This window comes from Saxophila tyrrhenica (assembly GCF_035928015.1).
Source record: "Saxophila tyrrhenica strain CCFEE 5935 chromosome Unknown scaffold_17, whole genome shotgun sequence".
In the NCBI taxonomy this organism is placed as follows: Eukaryota; Fungi; Ascomycota; class Dothideomycetes; order Mycosphaerellales; family Extremaceae; genus Saxophila; species Saxophila tyrrhenica.
In genome coordinates this window covers 414,153-434,205 of record NW_027041749.1, presented here as the reverse complement: position 1 = coordinate 434,205, position 20,053 = coordinate 414,153, and the positions used below count along the sequence as shown (strand labels likewise).

Sequence of the window (20,053 nt, the reverse complement as noted above, 5' to 3'; positions counted from 1 at the left end):
CTACGCCAATCCCGCGTAAAAGCTGCACCTCACAGACTCTCCAGCCTTGGACCGCCCGCATTATAACGCATCTCCGCGGCACGAAGATCGCACGACACCTGTTTCGGGAGAATGTCGAGGTGACATGGACCTTGCATCTGCAGATCAACGCAGCATCAAATCAGAGACTACTGCTACTACTGCCGCCGGTTCGTCTGGTCCTGCTCCGAAGCCGAAACAGCGCAGTAGGCGCAAGCACAATGAGGTCGAAGATGATCCGAGCAAGAGGAAGTGTGTGAGCACGGCGTGTAAGGCTTGTCGGCAGCGGAAAAGCAAGTGTGATGGGGCGACGCCTAGTTGTGCTGCTTGTCTTCAGGTTAGTTTGGCTGGCAGAGATTGCTCGGGGTGTGGACTGACGGAAGATAAAGGTGTACGGAACAGAATGCATATACGACCCGAACTCAGACCACCGGCGGAAGGGCGTCTACAAGCATGACGCCGATGACTCCAAGACGCGGAATTCGACCTTGAACACCCTGGTCTCGGCGATCCTGAATCTTCAAGAGCATGAAGCGTTCGATCTTGTGCGAGAGATAAGGGCATGCGAGAGCTTAGACGCTGTTGCAGCAAAAGTGTCGGAGAAGGAGTACGGCCTCACGCCTGAAGCGGATGATGAGGGCCAAAATGTCGACGACAATGGCGTTGCTCAGCTGCCGCCGTTCGAGAGACAGGTGTATGGCAAGATGGCAGACTTGCAGCTAGATGACGGGTCTGTCCGGTACATTGGAGGCACATCCCACTTGTTGCACATCAACGAGGATCAGTTGACGGACGATGCGGAAGACTATATTCAGCAGGAGAACGCCGTCACCTCTTGGACACGTGTGACTTCGGACCCAGAGCTCGTCCTACACCTCTTGAACATGTACTTCACCTGGCACTACGCCTACTTCTGCACACTGACGAAGACATTGTTCTACCGCGACTTTCTGCTGGGATACGCACCGAGCACCAAACGGAAGACGCATTACTGCACACCACTGCTGGTCAACGCTATGCTTGCCCTCGGCTGCCACTTCACAAGTCGGAGAGGTGCTCGGGAAGATCCTAGTGACTCGGCCACTGCTGGCGATCACTTCTTTCGGGAAGCAAAGCGCCTAATACTGGAAGGCGACCTTCATGAAGTCCCTAGGCTGACAACCGTCCAAGCACTGGCTTTGATGTCCGTACGAGAAGCTGGCTGTGCACGAGAAGCAAAGGGCTGGGTGTACAGCGGGATGTCGTTTCGCATGGCCTGCGACATGGGGTTGAACCTCAACACCGGCCAGCTTACCAAGGCGAAACACACCGATAACGCTGAAGCGGAAGAGGACGTCAGGCGGATAACATTCTGGGGCTGCTTTCTGTTCGACAAATGCTGGTCCAACTACCTTGGACGTCTGCCGCAGCTACCGACAAGCATCATCACTGCGCCCAAACCCGAAGTCTTTCCGGAAGAAGACTCTGCCCAGTGGACGCCATACTCGGACTCCGGCTTCTCGCAAGCACATGCTCAGCCCGCAAGGACTCGAGCAGTGGCACTGCAGATCTCTAAGCTGTGCGAGATCAGCAGTGACTTGATGAACTACTTCTACAATCCAATGGACATGGACAAGCCCCGGGGCCGGTCAGCGGAGCTCAAGATGCTCAGTTCCATCCACACCCGATTAGAATCATGGCGGAGAGACTTACCGAAGGAGATGGAACCGAGAGAAGGCGGACTGTCAAGTGTGTTGACGATGCACATGTTCTTCCAGCTGTTGTTCATTCATCTATTTAGACCCTTTCTGAAGTATACGCAAAACACATCGCCACTGCCGCAGACGGTCAGCCCGAGAAAACTGTGTACGCAGGCGGCTCAGACGATTTCGAAGTTGATGCGGCTTTACAAGCGAAGTATGCACTTTTCACCGACTAATCCTTCAAAGCTATGACTGACTTCGCAGCAGGTCATGGCTTACGACAAATATGCAACATCTGTGTCTACATTGTGCACAGCGCATGCACTATACACTTGCTCAACCTCCCCGACAAGAATGCTCGCAGAGACTTCGTGCACGGTGTGAAACACCTCGAAGAGATCGCCGAGGGATGGCTCTGCGCACGGCGAACGCTAGGTATCTTGAGCATGCTGGCTCGGAAGTGGAAGGTTGAGTTGCCTGAAGAGGCGGCAACAGTCCTGGCCCGGACTGATAGCAAATTCGGCCGTTACGCGAGTGATACGCCGTCGCCTGAACGGAGCTCAGCGATGCAGCCTCAGCAATTTGCGGTCCAGCAGACTCAGCCGGCGCCCGCACCACCTCCTACGACCAACGGATACTCTGGTTATGCACCGACATCGAACGCGATGCCTGGTCTTCAGCAACAGATGCCTTCGAACGGCGGCTCAGCGAACTACAACCCACCCGCATCTCAAGAGCCTCGTACGCAAGGCTTCTCAGTCCCCAAAACAAGCAGTCCAAGCGATATGTTCGGCGGTGTGGAGCAATTAGTCCGCGACAGCCACAGATGGGTCGAGCGCGACCAGACACAGCTCGCCAATGGTTTTGAGAACTGGACTGGATTCGACGTCGATCCGTCCGTGTGGGCGAATGGCACGATGCCTATGGCAGCGCCAATGACCGGAGCGTCGGTTGCGCCTGCGATGGGCATGCCTGCTGCGCAAGCGGGGATGTATGGGATGGGTGGTAATGCATACCCGGGGATGGATTGGGGGAATGGGGCGTTTGGGTACGGTAATGTCGGGTACAATGTTGATGAGTGGTATGACTTATGAGGGCACGAATATAGCTAGGATAATGTATGGGACTTGCCACGTACTTTCAACGGGAGCTGTTGTTGAAAAACGTTGAGCAGCGGTTACATGTATGTTCATCTGCACTCACGTTGATTTAAGCTTTCTTTAGTGGAAACCTTGCCATCTCTACGACGACTACACTTCTTCATCAATATACATGTGCTCGAAAACAACTGTAGACGTCGGTCGACAGTGCATGGGCTGGCCATTCGTTTGACGTCGTCGAATCACTGAGCAGTGCTTGTTACGCGGTCGACTCGCCGTCAAACCACGCCACAAAGAAGAATCTCCTCGTCACATGAACATGAATGGATTTTGACATTTGAGCCATTCTCGCCCCAATCCGTAATCGAGAATCTCATATTATGGCTGGTAAAGCAATGTCATCTACCAAAAGGGCCGAGAAGGTTCGATGATCCTGTCTCTTCACCATCATCACATGCTAACATGTCAAACCAGCAAAGCTCAGATCTTTCTCGCGTAAGAGATAACCAACGCCGCTCCCGGGCCCGGCGGAAGGAGTATCTGGAAAGTTTGGAAGTCAAGTACCGGCAATGTGAGCAGAGTGGTGTCCAGGCATCAGCGGAGATTCAGACGGCTGCTCGGCGAGTGCTGGACGAAAATAGACGATTGAGGCGACTGCTGCAAGAGCATGGCATCCAGTCCGGCAATGTAGATGAGGCATCTGCAAGAAGGAGTGCTGCTGATGAGCTCGAAAGTTTGCTCAAGACGAGACGGGAGTGTTGTGAGGGTTCCTCGTACTCTGAGAACGACTCGCGATCGTCCCATCTCCCACCCCTCAACACATCCTCACATGGCTTGCCAGACGATACGACGCGAGAGCGTTCGTACGTACCCATGGTCGCCAGAGCGAATGCTTTGGTTTCCTTCGGCGGCAGACCTGGATCCAGTGATCGCTACCCCGGACATCTCACATCGACTTTGCAGTCGTTACGCGCCATGCCTCCTGCTCAAACAATGCAGGATGACAACCCTACAACCACTTGGTCGAACAGTCTCGAGGAAACGCTTACGCCCAACACACCACCTCCTACAACATCTCTCAACGCTACAGGCACAACATCCTGCCGCATAGCCGCAACATCGATCCGCAACATGCGACCCCTCTTGCGCTGCGACATCGAGACCGAACTAGGCTGTCACAACACTAGCGACGACTGCACAGTGCCGAACTCGCACGTCTTCCAAGTTATGGAACGGTGCGCCATGGATGGCTGAAGTAGACCAAGATATCACAGGAAGTCTCCCGATTCGAGGATAGATCTAAAGTCTACACTCCTCCCTAAACGCCACACGCCATCGCTAAACCCAGCACAACATCTCGACATCTCAGCCTCCTCATTCGAACCCGTCATCCCTCCCACCACTACCTCGCTCACCCATCGGACTACTCATCCCAGGCAAATCACCCACCCCAGCGCCCGCACTCAGCGGTACAGTGCCCCCACCACTCGGTCGCCTCTGCGTCGAGGGTGTAGTCTCGTACGCGCTTCCCACAGCTCCCAGCGGATCGAAGAGCGTCTGCATCTGCGGTGGCGGGTCAGGGCTGGTTGCGCTGGCGGAGACGCTGATGCTTCTCCGATGTCCGGGTGGTTGGTTGGATGCTTGGATCTGCAGGGAAGGCCGGCGGAGGGAGGCGAGTTTGTCGGAGTCTTCTTGAAGTGGTTCTGCGAGTTGTCCTTGCTCGTCGGCATCTTGCTGCGCGAGGAGGTCTTCGTCGGAGAGGTGGTGTGGGCCGGAGAGGTTCGATTGCACTGCTGCGTGCAGGGAGGCGAGATGTGCTTGCATCGCTTCGAACCGCCGCTTCTCCATTTCGAAGCCCATCTTCTCTTCGAGCTCCGCCGCCGACGACTCCGACTCATATAACGCCTGATATAGCCGCGCCGCAGCTCCAAGACACTCCTCCGCCCGCCCGCCCTTCTCCAGCCGCAACCACGCCTCCGTAGCCAAAGCGTTCCAAAACGCTGCCTTCCTCCTCCTCTCAACCACACTCACCCCTGCAACCCTACGCTCAGCATAACACGCCGCAATCCGTTCCATAACCAACACACTCCCCACAGCCCCCACCAACCGATCTTCCAACACCCTCCCCGCCCACCGCGCCGCCTCATCGAGCGCCGCTCCACCCCTTAGCCTTAACAACTCTACCCCCAGAACAAGCGTCCGCAGTGCGTAGTAAGGTGCTTGACACCGAGAAACATACGTATAATACGCCTCCCTCAAAGCCGTCTCAATGGCTTCATACCGCACCTTCGCCCCTCCAGTTTGAATCAGCGAGCTCACGACGACCATTTCGTTCGCACCGGCGTAGTGCCGCCATGCCTTATCGCCTTTGAAGTCTTGACAGAGAATTTCGAACGTCGATTGCGCGAGTCTGTAATCGCGCAGGACCATCGCGTAGTCCGCTAATCGCCGCATCGTGGCTTCGTTGGCGGAAGGTGGGTAAGCGCCGGTGCTGGGGTCGTAGTTCGTGCTGCCGCCGACTGCGGCGCCGAAGGAGGGGACGGAGGAGTTGCGGTTGCTGGCACTGCTGGTGCTGGAAGAGGACGAGCCGAACGTGGTGAAGCGTTTGGAGAGGGACATGAAGCGGCCGCTTATGCCCCGTCGACGAGAAGCGACTTGGTCGTTCCACGTTGCGGAGGCGCGTTCGAGGGCAGGAACGAGGGATTGGGTGACAAGTTCGCGAACGAAGGCGCGGAGGTTGGCGGCGTCGGTGTCGAAGATGTAGGGGCCGGTGATGTCGGGGTCGTCGTCGTCGTCGGATGTTTCGCGGCGGGTGATTTCGGATAGGTCTTCGGCTGCGGCGGTCCATTCGCAGGTCGGGAGGAGCAGGGCGTCGTCGTCGGATGGTAAGCATTGCGTGCTTCGTAAGCGGAGGAGATGACAATGTAGGCCGAAGTGGCGTTTCATCTGGTCGTAGAGGGCGGTGGATTGGGGTAGGGAGTCGTAGTCCTCGTCGTGGATAAGGACGTAGTAGCGTAGGAATTCATTGTGAACCCAGGGAGGCAGGCGGTGCTCGCCGTTGTTGGATGAGGCGTAGAGCGTGCGCAGTTCTTCGATTGGAGACGGCGAGCGGGAGGAAATGGCGATGATCGAGGCGAGAGGGTGAGACAGTGTTTCTGACGGGACCAGAGGAAGGCCGGACAGCAGGCGACGGAGGTAGAGGTGGTAGAAAGGGGAAGGGTTGTTTGAGTCTGCGGGCTTGGTGGCGGCTGATTTGTGGTTGAGGTAGTCGGGCTGCACGGGACCAGACTGCTCTTCGGCGAATGTCAGGTGCCGTTCAACCAGGTCTTCGATCTGAGGGACATCGCCGCCGGTGCGCAATCGCGCGGGCTTGTATTCTAGCATCGACGCTCGAGGGCCAGTCCTGATAGAATCGGTACTGTTCCTGTTCGCTGCCCTAGAGCTCTCGAGCCCATCCTTCACTCCAACGAAGCGTACAGCATAGTCCTCGTAAGACCTGCTCGCCCCGCTACTGTCTCGAATCGTGACCTTGCCCGGCACACGCTCTCCAAATGGCCGTAAAAGTTCCAGTAGTCCTCCGTGGATCCCCTTGTGCCTAATCAACTCCTCCGTATCCTGCGAGGCCAGCACGGAGACATGCGGAGAGAATGCTCGGACGATGATATTCCTCGTCTCACTCCCTGCGCTCCCTGCTCCGACCCCTGGTAACGCCGGCGAAGGGGAACGCACCGTAGATCCACCTGGCGAGAAGACTGACCCGTTCAAGGCGGCGCTCGGCGGAGTCTGGGTGCCATCGCTGCCCGGTCTTGTGGGCAAGGAGGATGTCGAGGCGAAGAGGTTGGACAACGAAGCATTGCTGCGCCGGTAGGGCAAGCGGTCGACGGAGGCGAGAGGGGATCTATCCGGCCGTCGTTGTTGGGGGAGACTGATGCTGGCGTCGCTGTCGGATTCGTGAGGTGACACCACTGGGCTCGCCGCTTGCGAGGGCATGGGAGAGGTGCGGGCGGGATGGACGGGTAGGGCGGTGGTCGCGGGTGGTGCATCGGTCGTCTAACCCAGTAGTCTCGCAGAATGGTAGATTTCTTCTGGTATTCCGCGCTTTGAGTGTTCGGGACTTTATCCTCCTCCGTCTCTCACATCATCCGGCCGACGTCGATCAATAATGCCAAGCATCCCCAACTTCATCCGCCAAGACCGCGAAGAGAACAACATCGAAGGCATATCTTCGCCCTTTGACCAGTCAACGACACGGCCAAATACTACGAGTCTCATCAACACAAATCAACTTCATTACAGTCTGCTTTGATCTCACAGATCAACCATACCAACCAGTGAATGCTCCTACTCCGTCAAAGGTTGAGTCATTGTGCAGCAGAAACATTCAAGCTACGAAGCAGACCCCTCCAGCTCGCTTCACGTACCCAATGTCGGGCTTGCTCTTACATGTCAACAGTCCGAAGGGTCACGGCATCACCTGAAGGACGAAAACGAAGGAAGCTGAGCAGCCCTCCAGCACCCATTCAAGCCCAGCCATTCTCTGCAAGCAAGATGGCACCAGCACTCATCCAGGAAGTGGAGGATGACGAAACTACGTCACCATCTAAGGAGCTGGAACTGACACCCGTAGAAGCCACTCTGCGGACTCTCCTCCTCGACGTGGCAAAGTACATCGACGAAAACCCAAACTCGCCGGACCCAGAAAATCAGGTCAAGCTTCCCCCCGAACTTGCGAACGAGAAGATTGTCCTTCGCTTCACAGGCGGATGGGTTCGTGACAAGCTGCTAGGCGTCCCTAGCCACGATATTGATCTTGCCATCAACAAAATGACCGGCTACCAGTTCGGCCTTCGCCTCAAGGAGTATCTGGAGATTCCCGGCAACCCTGAGAAGTATGGACTTGAAGGCGTGGCGACTACGGACAAGCAGAACCAGAAGGCTGGAAGCGCAGACAAGTCCAAGGTTGTAGGCGGGCTGCACAAGATTGAGGCGAACCCGGAGAAGTCGAAGCACCTCGAGACTGTCACGACCAAGATCATGGGCCTGGATATTGACCTGGTAAACTTGAGGAAGGAGACCTACACTGACGATTCGAGAAACCCTGCCATGGAGTTTGGTACCCCCGAAGAGGATGCACTGCGCCGAGATGCCACCGTGAACGCCATGTTTTATAATATAAACACCACACAAATCGAAGACTTCACTGGACGCGGACACGATGACATGAAGGCGAAAATCATCCGGACTCCGTTGGAGCCATACCAGACGTTCAAAGACGATCCATTGAGAGTTCTAAGATTGATCCGCTTCGCAAGTCGGCTGGGCTACAAGATCGATGCGAAAGCACTGAAGGCGATGCGTGACTCCGAAATCAAGGACGCTTTACGCAGGAAGATCAGCAGGGAAAGGGTTGGTATCGAGCTGGAAAAGGCATTGCGAGGGCCAGACCCGCACGAGGCCATGCGGCTGATCTACTCGCTTGATCTGTACGACACCATCTTCTCGGACCCTACTATCGAGCCTGAAGACGCCTATACGCCAGAAACCAGGGGATGGCAAGCCGTCATTGACTGTCTTCGCGATACGCTCAATGGCGAGTCGGTCATGCCTGAGGTCTTGGTCAAAGATAACGAGGATCGCTTCCTGGCCTGGCAGATCGCAGCAATGGTACCTTACAATGACGCTCCGCAACCCGAGCCTCCAGAGCCAGGGCGCAAGGCTCCACCTCCGATTGCTGCGCAAGTAGCAAGAGAAGGTATCAAGTCGACGAACAAGGTCTGCGATATCATCGCCTCGTCTCTGCGTCATCAGTCCGAGATTTCCGAGGTCGTACATCAGTGCTACCAGCATAGGCGACGGCAGATGCGGGACATGGTGGACCAGAACTCAGCGGCGGCAGCGAGGGATACACTGGGTATGGCTATCCGAGGATGGGGCTCGAGCTGGAGAACCCAGGCGACCTACGCCATGCTGGTCGAGGTGGCGCAGGAGACCAGCGATGCTGAAGGTATGCACGACCACCATTTTTCACTGGCAGTGCAGCACTAACACATGTCACAGCGATCGAGAAGAAATACCAGACCTTCACGCTCCATCTCCAACAGCTTGGCATCCTCGAAGCCCACACCTTCAAGCCCCTTCTCGACGGCAAGGCTCTCGCCAAAGCGCTCAACACATCGCCCGGCCCGTGGATGAAAGATGCTCTGGACGTCGTGATGGCGTACCAACTACGCAACCCAGACACGGCCAGTTCAAAGGACGCGATCGAAGAAGTTCAGCAGCATCTGCAACACGAAAAGTCGAAGCAGAACGGAGGTGAGCTCTCCTCCTCCTTCCTTCACCATTTCCTCAAGCTTACCATCCGCCCGCTGTTCCTCAAGACCAAGCCGACTAGTGTGACGGATACAGGGCGGAAGAACACCACTACCGTTCTGCCGAAGAAGATGACGAATGAGAGCTTCGATGACTCTGTCACCCGGCCGTGGAAGAACGATCCTTATGCCCTAGATCAGCTACGCTGGTGTGTAGCTGCTCTCGATACCAAGGAGGTGGAAGGAGTCTGGCATCTGCTGATCCCGCCTCTCTTGACGCTGGTAGACGACTGGGAGGTGCGGTACAAGACCTTGGGCGTGAAGCTCGTGCAGCAAGTCTTGCTCGTGACACCGCCGGCTTTGCTCAAGAAGACAGGGCTGGGAGAGGTATTCGAGGAGGCCCTGATGCCTTGTCTCACTTACATCCCAACTCTCACACCAGAAGAAGACTCCGTAAAATTGCTGGGCGAAGCGTATCCAGCTCTGCTCACACTGTCCCGCCTCCGCTTCCCCGAACCTGCGTCTACCGCTCCCGCGGCACCCACACCTCTCCCATCGCAACCGCCCCACGACCTACGCACCAAATCCCTCGACCGCCTCCTCCGCTCCGGGCCCCTCCACACCTTCTCTCTCTGCCCCGCCCCAACGTTCCCCCGCCTCGCCGCCCGCCTCTATCGCCACACCTCCCTGATACTCCGCGACCTCGGCATCGAAAGCGTCAAGCATCTGAAATACGTCCTCCCCACCCTCACCGCCACGCTTACGCATCCGCTCGCTGCGCCGGGGGAGGAGAGATGGAGGGTTGTTATGCTGGAGGCGCTAAGGTGTTTGAGAGTGGTGGTGCTGATGGGGTGGGCTAGGATGGGGGTGTGGAGGGGGGAGGTTTTGAGGGGCGTTACTGGGGCTTGGATTCGGGTGGTTGACGTTGAGAGGAAAACTGGTGGGGGCGAGGAGGGACTGGAGGGGTTGAAGAAGGAGATCAGGGAGGTGGTGGAGGTGTTGAGGTGTGCTGTGCTGGGGCAAGGTGTGGAGTGGGAGAGGGAGTGGGGGGTGCTTGTTGAGGTGGAGCCGAAGCTGAAGGGGTTGTTCGAGGGTATGGGGGATGAGGAAGGGCGTGCAGCTTAATCAAGACATATCTCGGATAAGTGCATGCAGCTCGGTGTAGTAGGGCGGAGGCTTCTTCGAAGAAGTGCAGTGTTCTCAGATTTCTATCCTCCCAATCTGCTACTGTGGAACTGCCTTGGGGATTACCTAGGACCGAGGGGGTAGGTTGTACGAGGGCGGAGGGTCTCTGACTCGCTCGAAGAAGTTCGAGTGTCTGCAGAATCTCACGTACCGGATCTGCTACGATTTGAGGAGATTCCCTCTACCTCTCATGTATCTCTGGTAACCATCAGGCATTGAGGCATGTGAATGTTCTTCGGCACCTGGAAGATCACCACACCCGTCCGTCCGCCTCCCGAGACACGCTTCCGTAAGCTCGCCGCCACAGGGCAAGGCAATTAACGGCATTTATCTTCTATCTCTACAACCACCTTCGCAATGGCCCAACCCAATGCTTCGAGTCCTGCTTTCAGGCCTTTTGATATCAAACATAAGACGTTCGACAACCCTCGCTCATTCCCACAATATCCTCCATAGTCGCTCGCTCGCTTCTACGTGCCGGAATCTCAACAACCACTTCAACAACATGGCGACCAACGGTATGGACCCGCCTGAAGGCGCCTTTAAAGAGATGGCAGAGGAAGGGCTACCCCAATGTACCGGTCCACGACAAGAAGAGGTGCAGAAGGAGGAAGAGGCGAAAGCGCTGCCGAAGTTGAGCAAAGAGGAGTTTAGGAAGTACAATCATATGGCTGAGCATATGAACTACTTCGTCCGTCCCTCTGTTACCCCTCCTGCCATTGAGTCCTTGCTGATAAGGAGTGACACAGCACGAGAACTTCCGCCAAACCTGGAACCTCCTCTACACCGCCGCCTCCTCCGGCAAACGCCCCAGCAACATGTCGATAAAGCAATTCCTCTCCACCGCCGAATCCTTCGTCTCACATTTGACGCTGCACCACAATATAGAAGAACAGCACATTTTCCCCGTGCTCGCTAAAAAGATGCCCGTCTTCAAAAAGGAAATGCAGCTCCTCACACAGCATAAGAAGATCCACGACGGGTTGGACGTTTTCGAGGCGTATATTGCGGCGTGTCGGCGAGGGGAGAGGGATTTGCGGATGGGGGAGTTGAGGGAGGTGATGGATGGGTTTGGAGGGGTGCTTTGGGAGCATTTGGATGAGGAGGTTAGGGAGTTGGGGGCGGAGAATATGCGGAAGTACTGGACGGTGGAGGAGATGAGGAGGATGCCTATGTAGGAGGAGATGGTACGAAGAGGGGAGTTTTGGTGGGGTGGTATAGAGTCGGGATGATGGTGTCGAGGGCGCCTGGAGTATGCAAATACACTCCGTGTGGATGTTTGGGTGATACGCGGATGACGTCGAGAGCTATGAATATGGACCTGAGACCGGGTATGAGAAGATGACTTCATGATCGTTAGATCCGATACACTTATCCCATTGAGATTTAGTAATGCCGCCGAGTTAATCGCACATTCACACCCGTCTGCATCACGAACCACCAGCACTTCATGCTCCACTCCTTCTCGGGCTCGTCCAGCTCCAAATTATACCGCAAGAACAGCGTCGGAATCAGCTTGCTCATCTCAAGCCACGAAATGTTTCGTCCAAGACACATCCTCGAGCCAGCGCCAAAAGCGAAGAAGAACCGGTGCATGTCGCCATTATCCTCCTTCAACCACCGCTCCGGCCTGAACGCATCGACATCCTCCCCGTACACCGACTTATCCCGATGCACGACCCACGGATTAGCGCCAATAACCGTCCCAGCAGGGAGATACGTCCCATCCACCTCGAACCCATCCGCTGGCACCACACGCGGAAGCGTCATGCCAACCGCCGGATGCAGCCGCAGCGCCTCATACATGACAGCCTGAAGATACGGCATCGCATCCGCCTCCGCCAATTTGACGGGATCGCTCAGCTTCCCCTTCTTCTTCACTCCGTCAATCTCCTCCACCAACTTCCGCTTCGCCTCGGGGTTCTTGAGTAAGTAATAAATAATCGCCCGCGTCGAAATTGCAGTCGTATCTGAGCCGGCGAAGATATTCGACGTCGCCATGCTCGTTACGGCGTTCTCGTCCATTTCGTACGGCTTTTCTTTTTGGGTGGCGAAGAGTTTGGACAGGATGTCGCGGTTACTGCTGTCGGTTCGACTCTTGCGGGACGCGACTTCGCGCGCGGCAAAGGCGCGGAGGGTGCCGTGGCGGGCGGTGATTCCGAGGTGGTTGCCGATGTAGGGCATGAGGCGGTCGTGGAGCCAGTAGCTGGGAGGTAAAGGTGTGAGGGGCCGGGTTAGGGAGGGGGTCAGGGGAGGGCTTACATGGCGGGGATCTGGCCGAGCCAGGCGGCGGATTTGAGGGCGCCTTCGATTTGGGCGAAGCTACCGTCGTCGCGGCCGGCGTCCATGAAGCCGAAGCGTTTGCTGAAGGAGACTTCGCCGATTACGTCTGCGCACCGCGTCAGAATTGTGCTTCTGCCTGGATCTGAGTGACATACCGAACGCGAACAATTGCACCCAATTGCCCATATCGACTACCCTCCCGACCCGCTCCTCCATCGCCTCCATAAACGCTCCCACGGCATCATCCACAAACGGCTCCAGATCCCTCAGCGCATCCATCGAGTACGCCCGACTAACCAAGCGCCTCTGCTCGCCATGGATCCGCTCGTCCCGCTCGGCGAAAAGATCAAACTTGCGATGTCCTTGCCAGACAGAGTACCAATCGCTTTTGTAAAACTTCGTGCCCGGCGCGTAGATCTTTTTAATCGCTGGGATGGAGGAAACGGAGACTTCGTTGGGAGCTGTGCGGATTAAGGAGCCGTGCGCGGCATGGAGGGAGATGAGTTGCGTGTTCATGTCGCCGTCCCAGGAGTGCTTGGTGATCCATAGGCGGGAGAGGCTGGCGGTGAACGGGCCGGGGGTGGAGGAGAGGGGGTGGAGGAGGCGTTGATAGATTATGTAGCCGAGTAATGCTGCGATGAGGCCGAATGGAAGAAGCCACTGCCATTGGAGATTGCCGTAGGGGCTGAGGATTGGCAGTGCCACGCCCATTGTATGAGCAGATGGAGGGATCCGCGGGTGTATCTGTCCTACAGCAGATAGCTCTAGACAACTATGCCACTACGATGGAGTTCTAGACAGCCCAGGACGTCTTTCAAGTGGCCGTCGAGCTATCTAAATGGTCGGAGTTCCTGGCAATGCTTTGGAGGAGAGGGTGCATGGAAGGAGAATACCTAAAGGTACGAGTACACTAGATGCCGCTCAGGTGCACCGATTGAGAGCTCTTTGACACCGATGAAACATGTAGCTTGTACCTACGGCCGCGTTCCAACTTACTGGAACCAGACTACGATCAGCCGAGGTCTTTACCTTTGACCGTGTGGTTGATCGGAGGAGGTGAGGTCCAAAGCAATCACCCAATCGGGAAGGAAGTCTTCCGTCCCGTCTTCACTTGCCACAGTCTTGACTTTGCACCGTCAACTCCATCTCAGCATCATCAGCAGCCCACTCACGGATCGCAGCGGAAGCCCCGTCTCGCATTATTCAAGTAGCAAAACAAGGCGATATCCCGGCGCCCACGGAGCTGGAACAGATGCAAAGATCAGCGAAGAAGCTGCCGATTGCAGCATCCGGGGTGACGTGAGGGCGGCACGGTGGGGTCGACATCCACGCCAACCCCCCGGATACTGGACAAGGTACTTTTGTTCTTAAGAAATACGTCTGCCCGATCCATCAGCCGTGGGCAAGCGCGTGAGCTACTTCGCGGGAGAGTGGGTGTATAAGGTAGGTCATGTCGTCTCGCCAGTATGGAGCTACTGGTCATCTCTCACACCTCTTGGGACGGACGCGTTTGTATACCGTTTTTCATCCATTGGTTTGTCTTCTTGGAAAGATCGTAGAAGTATTGCATCTAGGCTGGGAGCCCCCCTTCTACATCCTTCCTAGTTATCCTACTTCCTCTCAAGATGGCCACCGGTCCTAAGATGGACAAGTACGACATCGTCATCATCGGCGCGGGACCAGTCGGGTTGCTTCTCTCGACATGTCTGGCGAGATGGGGCTACAAGATCAAGCACATCGACATGCGGCCGGAGCCAACCGTGACCGGACGCGCAGACGGTATCCAGCCGCGATCCCTAGATCTGCTACGAAACATGGGCCTCAAGCGCGCGATCATGGCAAATGGTCCTGCGAAAGTGTTTGAAGTGGCCTTCTGGGACCCCCGACAGAACGGCAGCGGCATCCACAGGACTGGAACTTGGCCGTCATGTCCGAGCTTCATTGATGCGAGGTACCCATTCACGACGCTACTACACCAAGGCTTGATCGAGCGAGTGTTCATCGCAGACCTGAACAAGAACGACGTACGTATCCAGCGGCCTTGGAGGGTGATAGGGTTCGAGAACGATGGGAAAGACAAGGAGTATCCGGTGCAGGTCAGCTTGGGGCATGTTGATGGGCATGAGTCGGAGACGGTGCGGACGAAGTATTTGTTCAGCGGTGAGGGCGCACGGAGCTTTGTACGAGAGCAGCTGGGAGTCAAGATCACGCACAAGGATCCTATCGCGAACGTATGGGGTGTCATGGACGGTGTTGTGCGGACAAACTTCCCTGATATCAAGGTCAGTGTTCTTCAATTCTCAAGTACCGCAGCTACTGACTTCAACCAGATGAAATGCACCATCCACTCGGACGCTGGCTCTGTAATGGTGATACCACGAGAAGCCAATATGGTCCGGCTGTACATTCAGATAGCGACGTCGACTGACTCCGATTGGGACCCTCGGAAGACCGCCACCACGGAGGAGGTGCAGGCTGCTGCTAAGCGGATATTCGCACCCTACTGGATCGAGTGGGACCGAATAGAATGGTACTCTGTCTACCCTATCGGCCAAGGCATTGCAGATCGCTACACGCTTGACGAGAGAGTCTTCATGGGTGGTGATTGCTGCCATACGCACTCCCCCAAAGCTGGCCAGGGCATGAACACCGCTTTCCTCGATGCTCAGAACCTGGCGTGGAAGATTCATCACGTCGAAAGCGGCTTCGCAGACCGCTCGATATTGAAGTCTTACGAGTCTGAGAGGAAGCTGATCGCCGAGAACCTGCTCAACTTCGACTCGCGGTACGCAAAGCTGTTCTCCGCCCGCCAGCCTTCAGCGGGAGAAGTCCAGGACGCCACCAAGAACACTGACAAGGAGGAACATCAAGACAACGAATTCGTCAAGATGTTCAAAGAGTCCTGCGAATTTACCTCCGGCTACGGCGTAGCCTACGACCCCAACATCTTCAACTGGTCCGAGTCCCACCCAGCCCAACACTCCCTCTTCCTCTCCCCCGCCAAAGGCCGCACGAAAGCCCGAACAGGCCGCATCATGACCCCCGCAACCGTCACTCGCGTTGCGGACGCCAACGTCGTGCACCTCGAGCAGGAAGTTCCGCTCAACGGCTCCTACCGCATCTACCTTTTCGCCGGCAAGCCCTCAGTCACAAAGAACGCCGTAGCGGACTTTGCCTACAACCTCTCGAAGAAATCCTCCTTCTACTCCGCCTACACCCGCCCGGACGTCGACAGCGTCGACTACCACGAACGTCACCTCCCGCACAGCCACTTCTTCACCGTCTGCACCATCTTCAACGCGCATCGCCCGGACATTGAAATACACGAAATGCTCCCGGAGACGCTGGTGCGGTACTGGGACCACGTCTACGCGGACGATATCTGGGACCAGCGGGCGCCGAATGCGAAGGCGGCGGCGCATGCGAAGATGGGGTTGCCGGAGGATGAGGGGGGTGTGGTGGTGGTGAGGCCGGATGGGTATGTGGGGTGTGTGGTGAAGCTGGTGCATGGGAGTGGGACGGTGGATGCGTTGAATCAGTACTTTGGTTCCTTTTGTGTGAAGAAGTTGGGTGGTGCTGGGGCGCAGCTGTGATTGCTGTGGTTGATGGTGGTGTGTTGCGTTCGAGCGTGTTGTTTAGCGCTAGATTGATTACAGAGTCTTCTTTGAAACGAGATTGACATGTCCAGCAACTGCTACTACACCCAACGTTTCGCGTGCATTTCCTCCTTCGCAGATTCGATGGCTCGCCTTCTACAGTACTGTGAAGAATCAAGTCGTGACGGGGTTTGTATCGTAGCAATCGCCCACGAGCAAGGATCCCCAGTCTAGCTCCTTTCGTTTCTCGACTTCAACGCCACCACAAATATCAAACTCTCATCGACATCAACAACACCACTATGTAAGGGTTCTGAATACACCATGGGCGAATTGAGCAGGCAATCGAGCCGCCGACCTCTGGTACTCGACGACACCGCCTCTTTCACCTCTTTCCCGGACCCTTCAGAGGCCTCACTCCCTGTCGAAGAGCCCTCCAATGTACCACTCCATGGCCTGCTGGACCGGGCTGGACCATCCATGTTTGACGAGAACAACGCAATCGATGCCAACGACCCGCAATCTCTGTCCGCGGCGCCCAATCCTGTGCTGCAGAATCTGATCGACCACCATGGCGCGGTAGAGCTGGTCAAGCGGCTTTCCACTATGCTCGCGGAGAGGGACGCGCATATCACGGCTCTCACTCGTCTCGCTGAGGAGTACAAAGTCCCGCGACAGAGGATTTCGGAGACTGCGTCGAGGGCCAAGCAGGCGGAGCGGAGACGGTTGTCACTTGCCACTGCGTCTGAAGATCTAGGGCCGCCGAGTGTTGCTGAGTCTGTGACTTCTGATAGTGGCGAGTCTCGCATCTCAAAGTCCACTCAAAACACAGCTGCGGCACCAGCGAAAGGCATTACGAAGTTATTTGGCGGCGGGACTATTAAGAAAGCCAAAGCGAAGCCTGCGCCTGTGCCTTTGCCAATATCAAATGCTACATCACGAGAGCCTTCCCGGCCACGAAGACATTCAGAAAGACCCAAATCAATAGACACGCAAAGCATCCGGAGTATCGACAGCGGCAACACTTGGACAGCCAGCATCAACAACATCTTCGGCGCCAGCCATCCCAAGCGGACAGACTCCCTCCGGAATAGGCTTCCTGTAGAGATGGAAACCCGCCACGACCCCGACCAACTCCCGCCCACCCTCTCCAACCACGCCGACGACCCGCAAGAAGCCGAGTGGAACAAATTCATCCTCAAACTCGTCGAGCTGCGGCCCCAAAATGGCGAAGACCCCAACGGCGGCGAACTCATCGGCGCCTCTCGATTCGGCCAGGAAGGCAGCGCTGGACGACAGAAGATGGAGACGCTCACGCGGCTTGTCATAGGCGGTATACCGATGAAGCTGCGGCATCCGTTGTGGATGGAGTTGTCGAATACGCAGGCGATGATGCAGCCAGAGGATTATGAGCATTATCTCAATTTGGGGGAAAATGACGATGAGGAGGAGGAGATGGAGGCGATTTTGAAGGATGTGCCGCGGACGTTGACGACGAAGTATGACTTTTATTCTGGGAAAGGATTTCAGAGGTAAGTCACTGCTGTGCTCTTTTCAACTCGCTCTGCCTCCGTCCAAGCACTATGCTGACATGTGCCGTAGATTGAAAGACCTCCTCGTAGCCTTCGTAGCCAAATACCCCAACCTAGGCTACACCCAAGGCCTCAACACCATCGCCGGCTACCTGCTCCTCGCCATCCCGTCCGAAGAAGACGCCTTCTGGGTCCTCTGCAACATCGTCGAGAACTTCTTCCCGCCCGACTACTTCTCCCGCACAGACGCCATGATCTCTCCTTTAGCCGACAACGCCTTACTCCGACAATACGTCAAAGAGCATTTACCTCTACTCCACAACCACATGGACAAACTCGGTATTCTCCCCGGCCACACCGTGCCGATGAAATGGTTCTTCACCGCCTTCTCGTCCGCACTGCCAGAAACCCTGCTCATGCGTCTGTGGGACATCTGGCTCTGCATCCCCAGCCAAAAACAATACCTCTTCGCCTTCGCCCTCGCACTGATCGCGCAGAACGCCGACGGCATACTCGAATGCGAGGACAGCTCGTCGTTCTTCTCGTACATGGACTCTAAATTGAAACTTCCTGAAGACGCCGCGGGAGTGACGGAGCTGATGAAGCAGGCGTGGAAGATTGCGAAGAAACTCGGTGATGGGGTTGCGGGGCGGCGGGCGAGTGAGGTGGTGTCGACGAAGGAGGGGATGGGGTTGGAGATGCGGTTGCAGAGGAGGAGGACGGGGAGTTTGGAGGTGCTTGTGGATCGGGAGGAGGAGGAGGGGGAGGGAATGCAGACTTCGTCTTGACCGCTGGAGGGTGGTGGATGGGTTGGCTCGTGATAGCAAGCGCGGTGTTGGCTTGATAGATACCCACATAGTGCTTTTCCATACAGCAGATTGGCCAATGCCCTACCATTCGCCATTGAATGCACCGAGTCAACAGGCCCGAGCAATGCCCCGGTCTTGTCTCACGGCCATTCAACCTTGATCTCCTGCCCCTCCAACTTCACAATCGCAGTGAACGCCGCCCGACCTCCATTCCAATCCGCGTGCCAGATGAGATGATCGCCTGGGACACAACAGACGTTAGCGTCCGCCTACGATACCCGAAAGATTCGCTGACTCACCGTGGATGGCAATATCACCTCCACCTGGCGCCACCATACCATAGTCGCCCGTGATGAACAACGGTCCGTGTTTCTCATACGGCCCTGTGATGTCGTCGGCGATGGCGTATGTGACATCCTGATACGACCATCAGTCAATGACATCTCTGCATCAGCGTGAGGTAAGGTACCTACGTATTTCGGCGAAACGTAACACTGCGACGAAAAGAACAAGACGTATCTCCCATCCAAGAACGACAACGACGGCGCCTCCACATACGGCCCATCCCCGTCATCACGATCCAAGATCTGCCTCGCCTCTCCCACAAAAGTATGTCCATCGTCTGCTACCTGTTGCAGCATAATCGGCGTCGGTACAATCGGCTCGACAGTGTTACCGCATTCGCCCCCATGCCCAATCGCATTCCCGTCGACTTTGTACACAACATAGCGTTTATTGGTGCGCTGGTCATGGTACCCACTCGGGTCGATGGCGCCGCCTTGACTCGCGTGGCAGATCCAGGGCTCGGGGCTGTCGGGGTAGTAGGGGCCTTCCACAGTTTTGGAGGTGGCGTAGCCGAGGCAGTGGTGGCTGATATTTCTGTTGAGAGCGGTGAAGTACATTATGAACGTGCCGTCGGGGCGGCGGATCAAGTCGGGTGCCCAGACTGAAGGGGAGATGGGGTCGACCCATGGAGGAAGGCTGGGGAGGGCATCGTAGTTGTTGCGATAAGTCCAGTCTGTGAAGTCCGGGGAGTAGCCTGCTTGGACGTTGATTCTTTCCCCGTCCACGACGGCGTTGGTGGAGAAGATGTGCCAGCCGTTGTTCGTTCGGATGATGCTAGGGTCGGGGAAGTTCTGGCCGTTCATGATCGGTGTGTATGTCGAGGGGGCAGACGAGCCGCTATCTTGTGGCACTGGGATGGCAGCAGCAAAGTCTGCCAACAATGCCGCCAGAAGCAGTGGTAGGAGCATGTCGCACAAGGGCGGGCAGGCGACCCGAAGTAAACACCGGAAGGACACCAGTAGAGTACAGACAGCCCCGTTTCCTACCAGCGCTGGCGGGAGACCTGTATACAACTCATGGCCGGATGCCAGGTCGAAAGGCTCCTTCATCGTTGTCGGCACTGGCCATGTAGGAGTGCCATTGTTATGCGCATCCATGGCGGGACAGCAAATAGCTGGGACATCCCTACCGACAGATACAAAGCCCAGGTTCTGAGACCCCAGGAACGGTTGCTGGAATGCCAAACTCACCGCCG

General features: G+C 56.3%; 9 protein-coding genes across 9 annotated transcripts; 6 read left to right on the top strand and 3 right to left on the bottom strand.

Moving 5' to 3' along the window:
- Window positions 1-124: 124 nt before the first annotated feature.
- LTR77_009325 (uncharacterized protein) lies at window positions 125-2,794 on the top strand (the record flags this gene model as incomplete). The annotated part of the gene is made up of 3 exons (XM_064806553.1): window positions 125-287; window positions 445-1,914; window positions 1,968-2,794. 3 exons carry the CDS (start codon window positions 125-127, stop codon window positions 2,792-2,794), a joined length of 2,460 nt encoding a protein of 819 aa, XP_064655370.1.
- Window positions 2,795-3,180: 386 nt separating this feature from the next.
- Window positions 3,181-4,054, top strand: LTR77_009324 (uncharacterized protein; the record flags this gene model as incomplete). The annotated part of the gene is made up of 2 exons (XM_064806552.1): window positions 3,181-3,222; window positions 3,275-4,054. 2 exons carry the CDS (start codon window positions 3,181-3,183, stop codon window positions 4,052-4,054), a joined length of 822 nt encoding a protein of 273 aa, XP_064655369.1.
- Window positions 4,055-4,174: 120 nt separating this feature from the next.
- LTR77_009323 (uncharacterized protein) lies at window positions 4,175-6,790 on the bottom strand (the record flags this gene model as incomplete). Its single annotated transcript, XM_064806551.1, has 1 exon — window positions 4,175-6,790. The coding sequence occupies one exon, from the start codon at window positions 6,788-6,790 to the stop codon at window positions 4,175-4,177; it is 2,616 nt and encodes an 871-aa protein (XP_064655368.1).
- A 558-nt stretch (window positions 6,791-7,348) lies between these two features.
- Window positions 7,349-10,233, top strand: CCA1 (CCA tRNA nucleotidyltransferase, mitochondrial; the record flags this gene model as incomplete). Its single annotated transcript, XM_064806550.1, has 2 exons — window positions 7,349-8,804; window positions 8,858-10,233. The coding sequence occupies 2 exons, from the start codon at window positions 7,349-7,351 to the stop codon at window positions 10,231-10,233; spliced, it is 2,832 nt and encodes a 943-aa protein (XP_064655367.1).
- A 565-nt stretch (window positions 10,234-10,798) lies between these two features.
- Window positions 10,799-11,471, top strand: LTR77_009321 (uncharacterized protein; the record flags this gene model as incomplete). Its single annotated transcript, XM_064806549.1, has 2 exons — window positions 10,799-10,984; window positions 11,043-11,471. 2 exons carry the CDS (start codon window positions 10,799-10,801, stop codon window positions 11,469-11,471), a joined length of 615 nt encoding a protein of 204 aa, XP_064655366.1.
- A 208-nt stretch (window positions 11,472-11,679) lies between these two features.
- Window positions 11,680-13,287, bottom strand: LTR77_009320 (uncharacterized protein; the record flags this gene model as incomplete). The annotated part of the gene is made up of 3 exons (XM_064806548.1): window positions 11,680-12,499; window positions 12,556-12,682; window positions 12,732-13,287. The coding sequence occupies 3 exons, from the start codon at window positions 13,285-13,287 to the stop codon at window positions 11,680-11,682; spliced, it is 1,503 nt and encodes a 500-aa protein (XP_064655365.1).
- Window positions 13,288-14,201: 914 nt separating this feature from the next.
- LTR77_009319 (uncharacterized protein) lies at window positions 14,202-16,169 on the top strand (the record flags this gene model as incomplete). The annotated part of the gene is made up of 2 exons (XM_064806547.1): window positions 14,202-14,858; window positions 14,907-16,169. 2 exons carry the CDS (start codon window positions 14,202-14,204, stop codon window positions 16,167-16,169), a joined length of 1,920 nt encoding a protein of 639 aa, XP_064655364.1.
- A 327-nt stretch (window positions 16,170-16,496) lies between these two features.
- Window positions 16,497-18,492, top strand: LTR77_009318 (uncharacterized protein; the record flags this gene model as incomplete). The annotated part of the gene is made up of 2 exons (XM_064806546.1): window positions 16,497-17,704; window positions 17,775-18,492. 2 exons carry the CDS (start codon window positions 16,497-16,499, stop codon window positions 18,490-18,492), a joined length of 1,926 nt encoding a protein of 641 aa, XP_064655363.1.
- A 161-nt stretch (window positions 18,493-18,653) lies between these two features.
- On the bottom strand, window positions 18,654-19,766 carry LTR77_009317 (uncharacterized protein; the record flags this gene model as incomplete). The annotated part of the gene is made up of 3 exons (XM_064806545.1): window positions 18,654-18,754; window positions 18,813-18,930; window positions 18,987-19,766. The coding sequence occupies 3 exons, from the start codon at window positions 19,764-19,766 to the stop codon at window positions 18,654-18,656; spliced, it is 999 nt and encodes a 332-aa protein (XP_064655362.1).
- Between the last annotated feature and the right edge of the window lie 287 nt (window positions 19,767-20,053).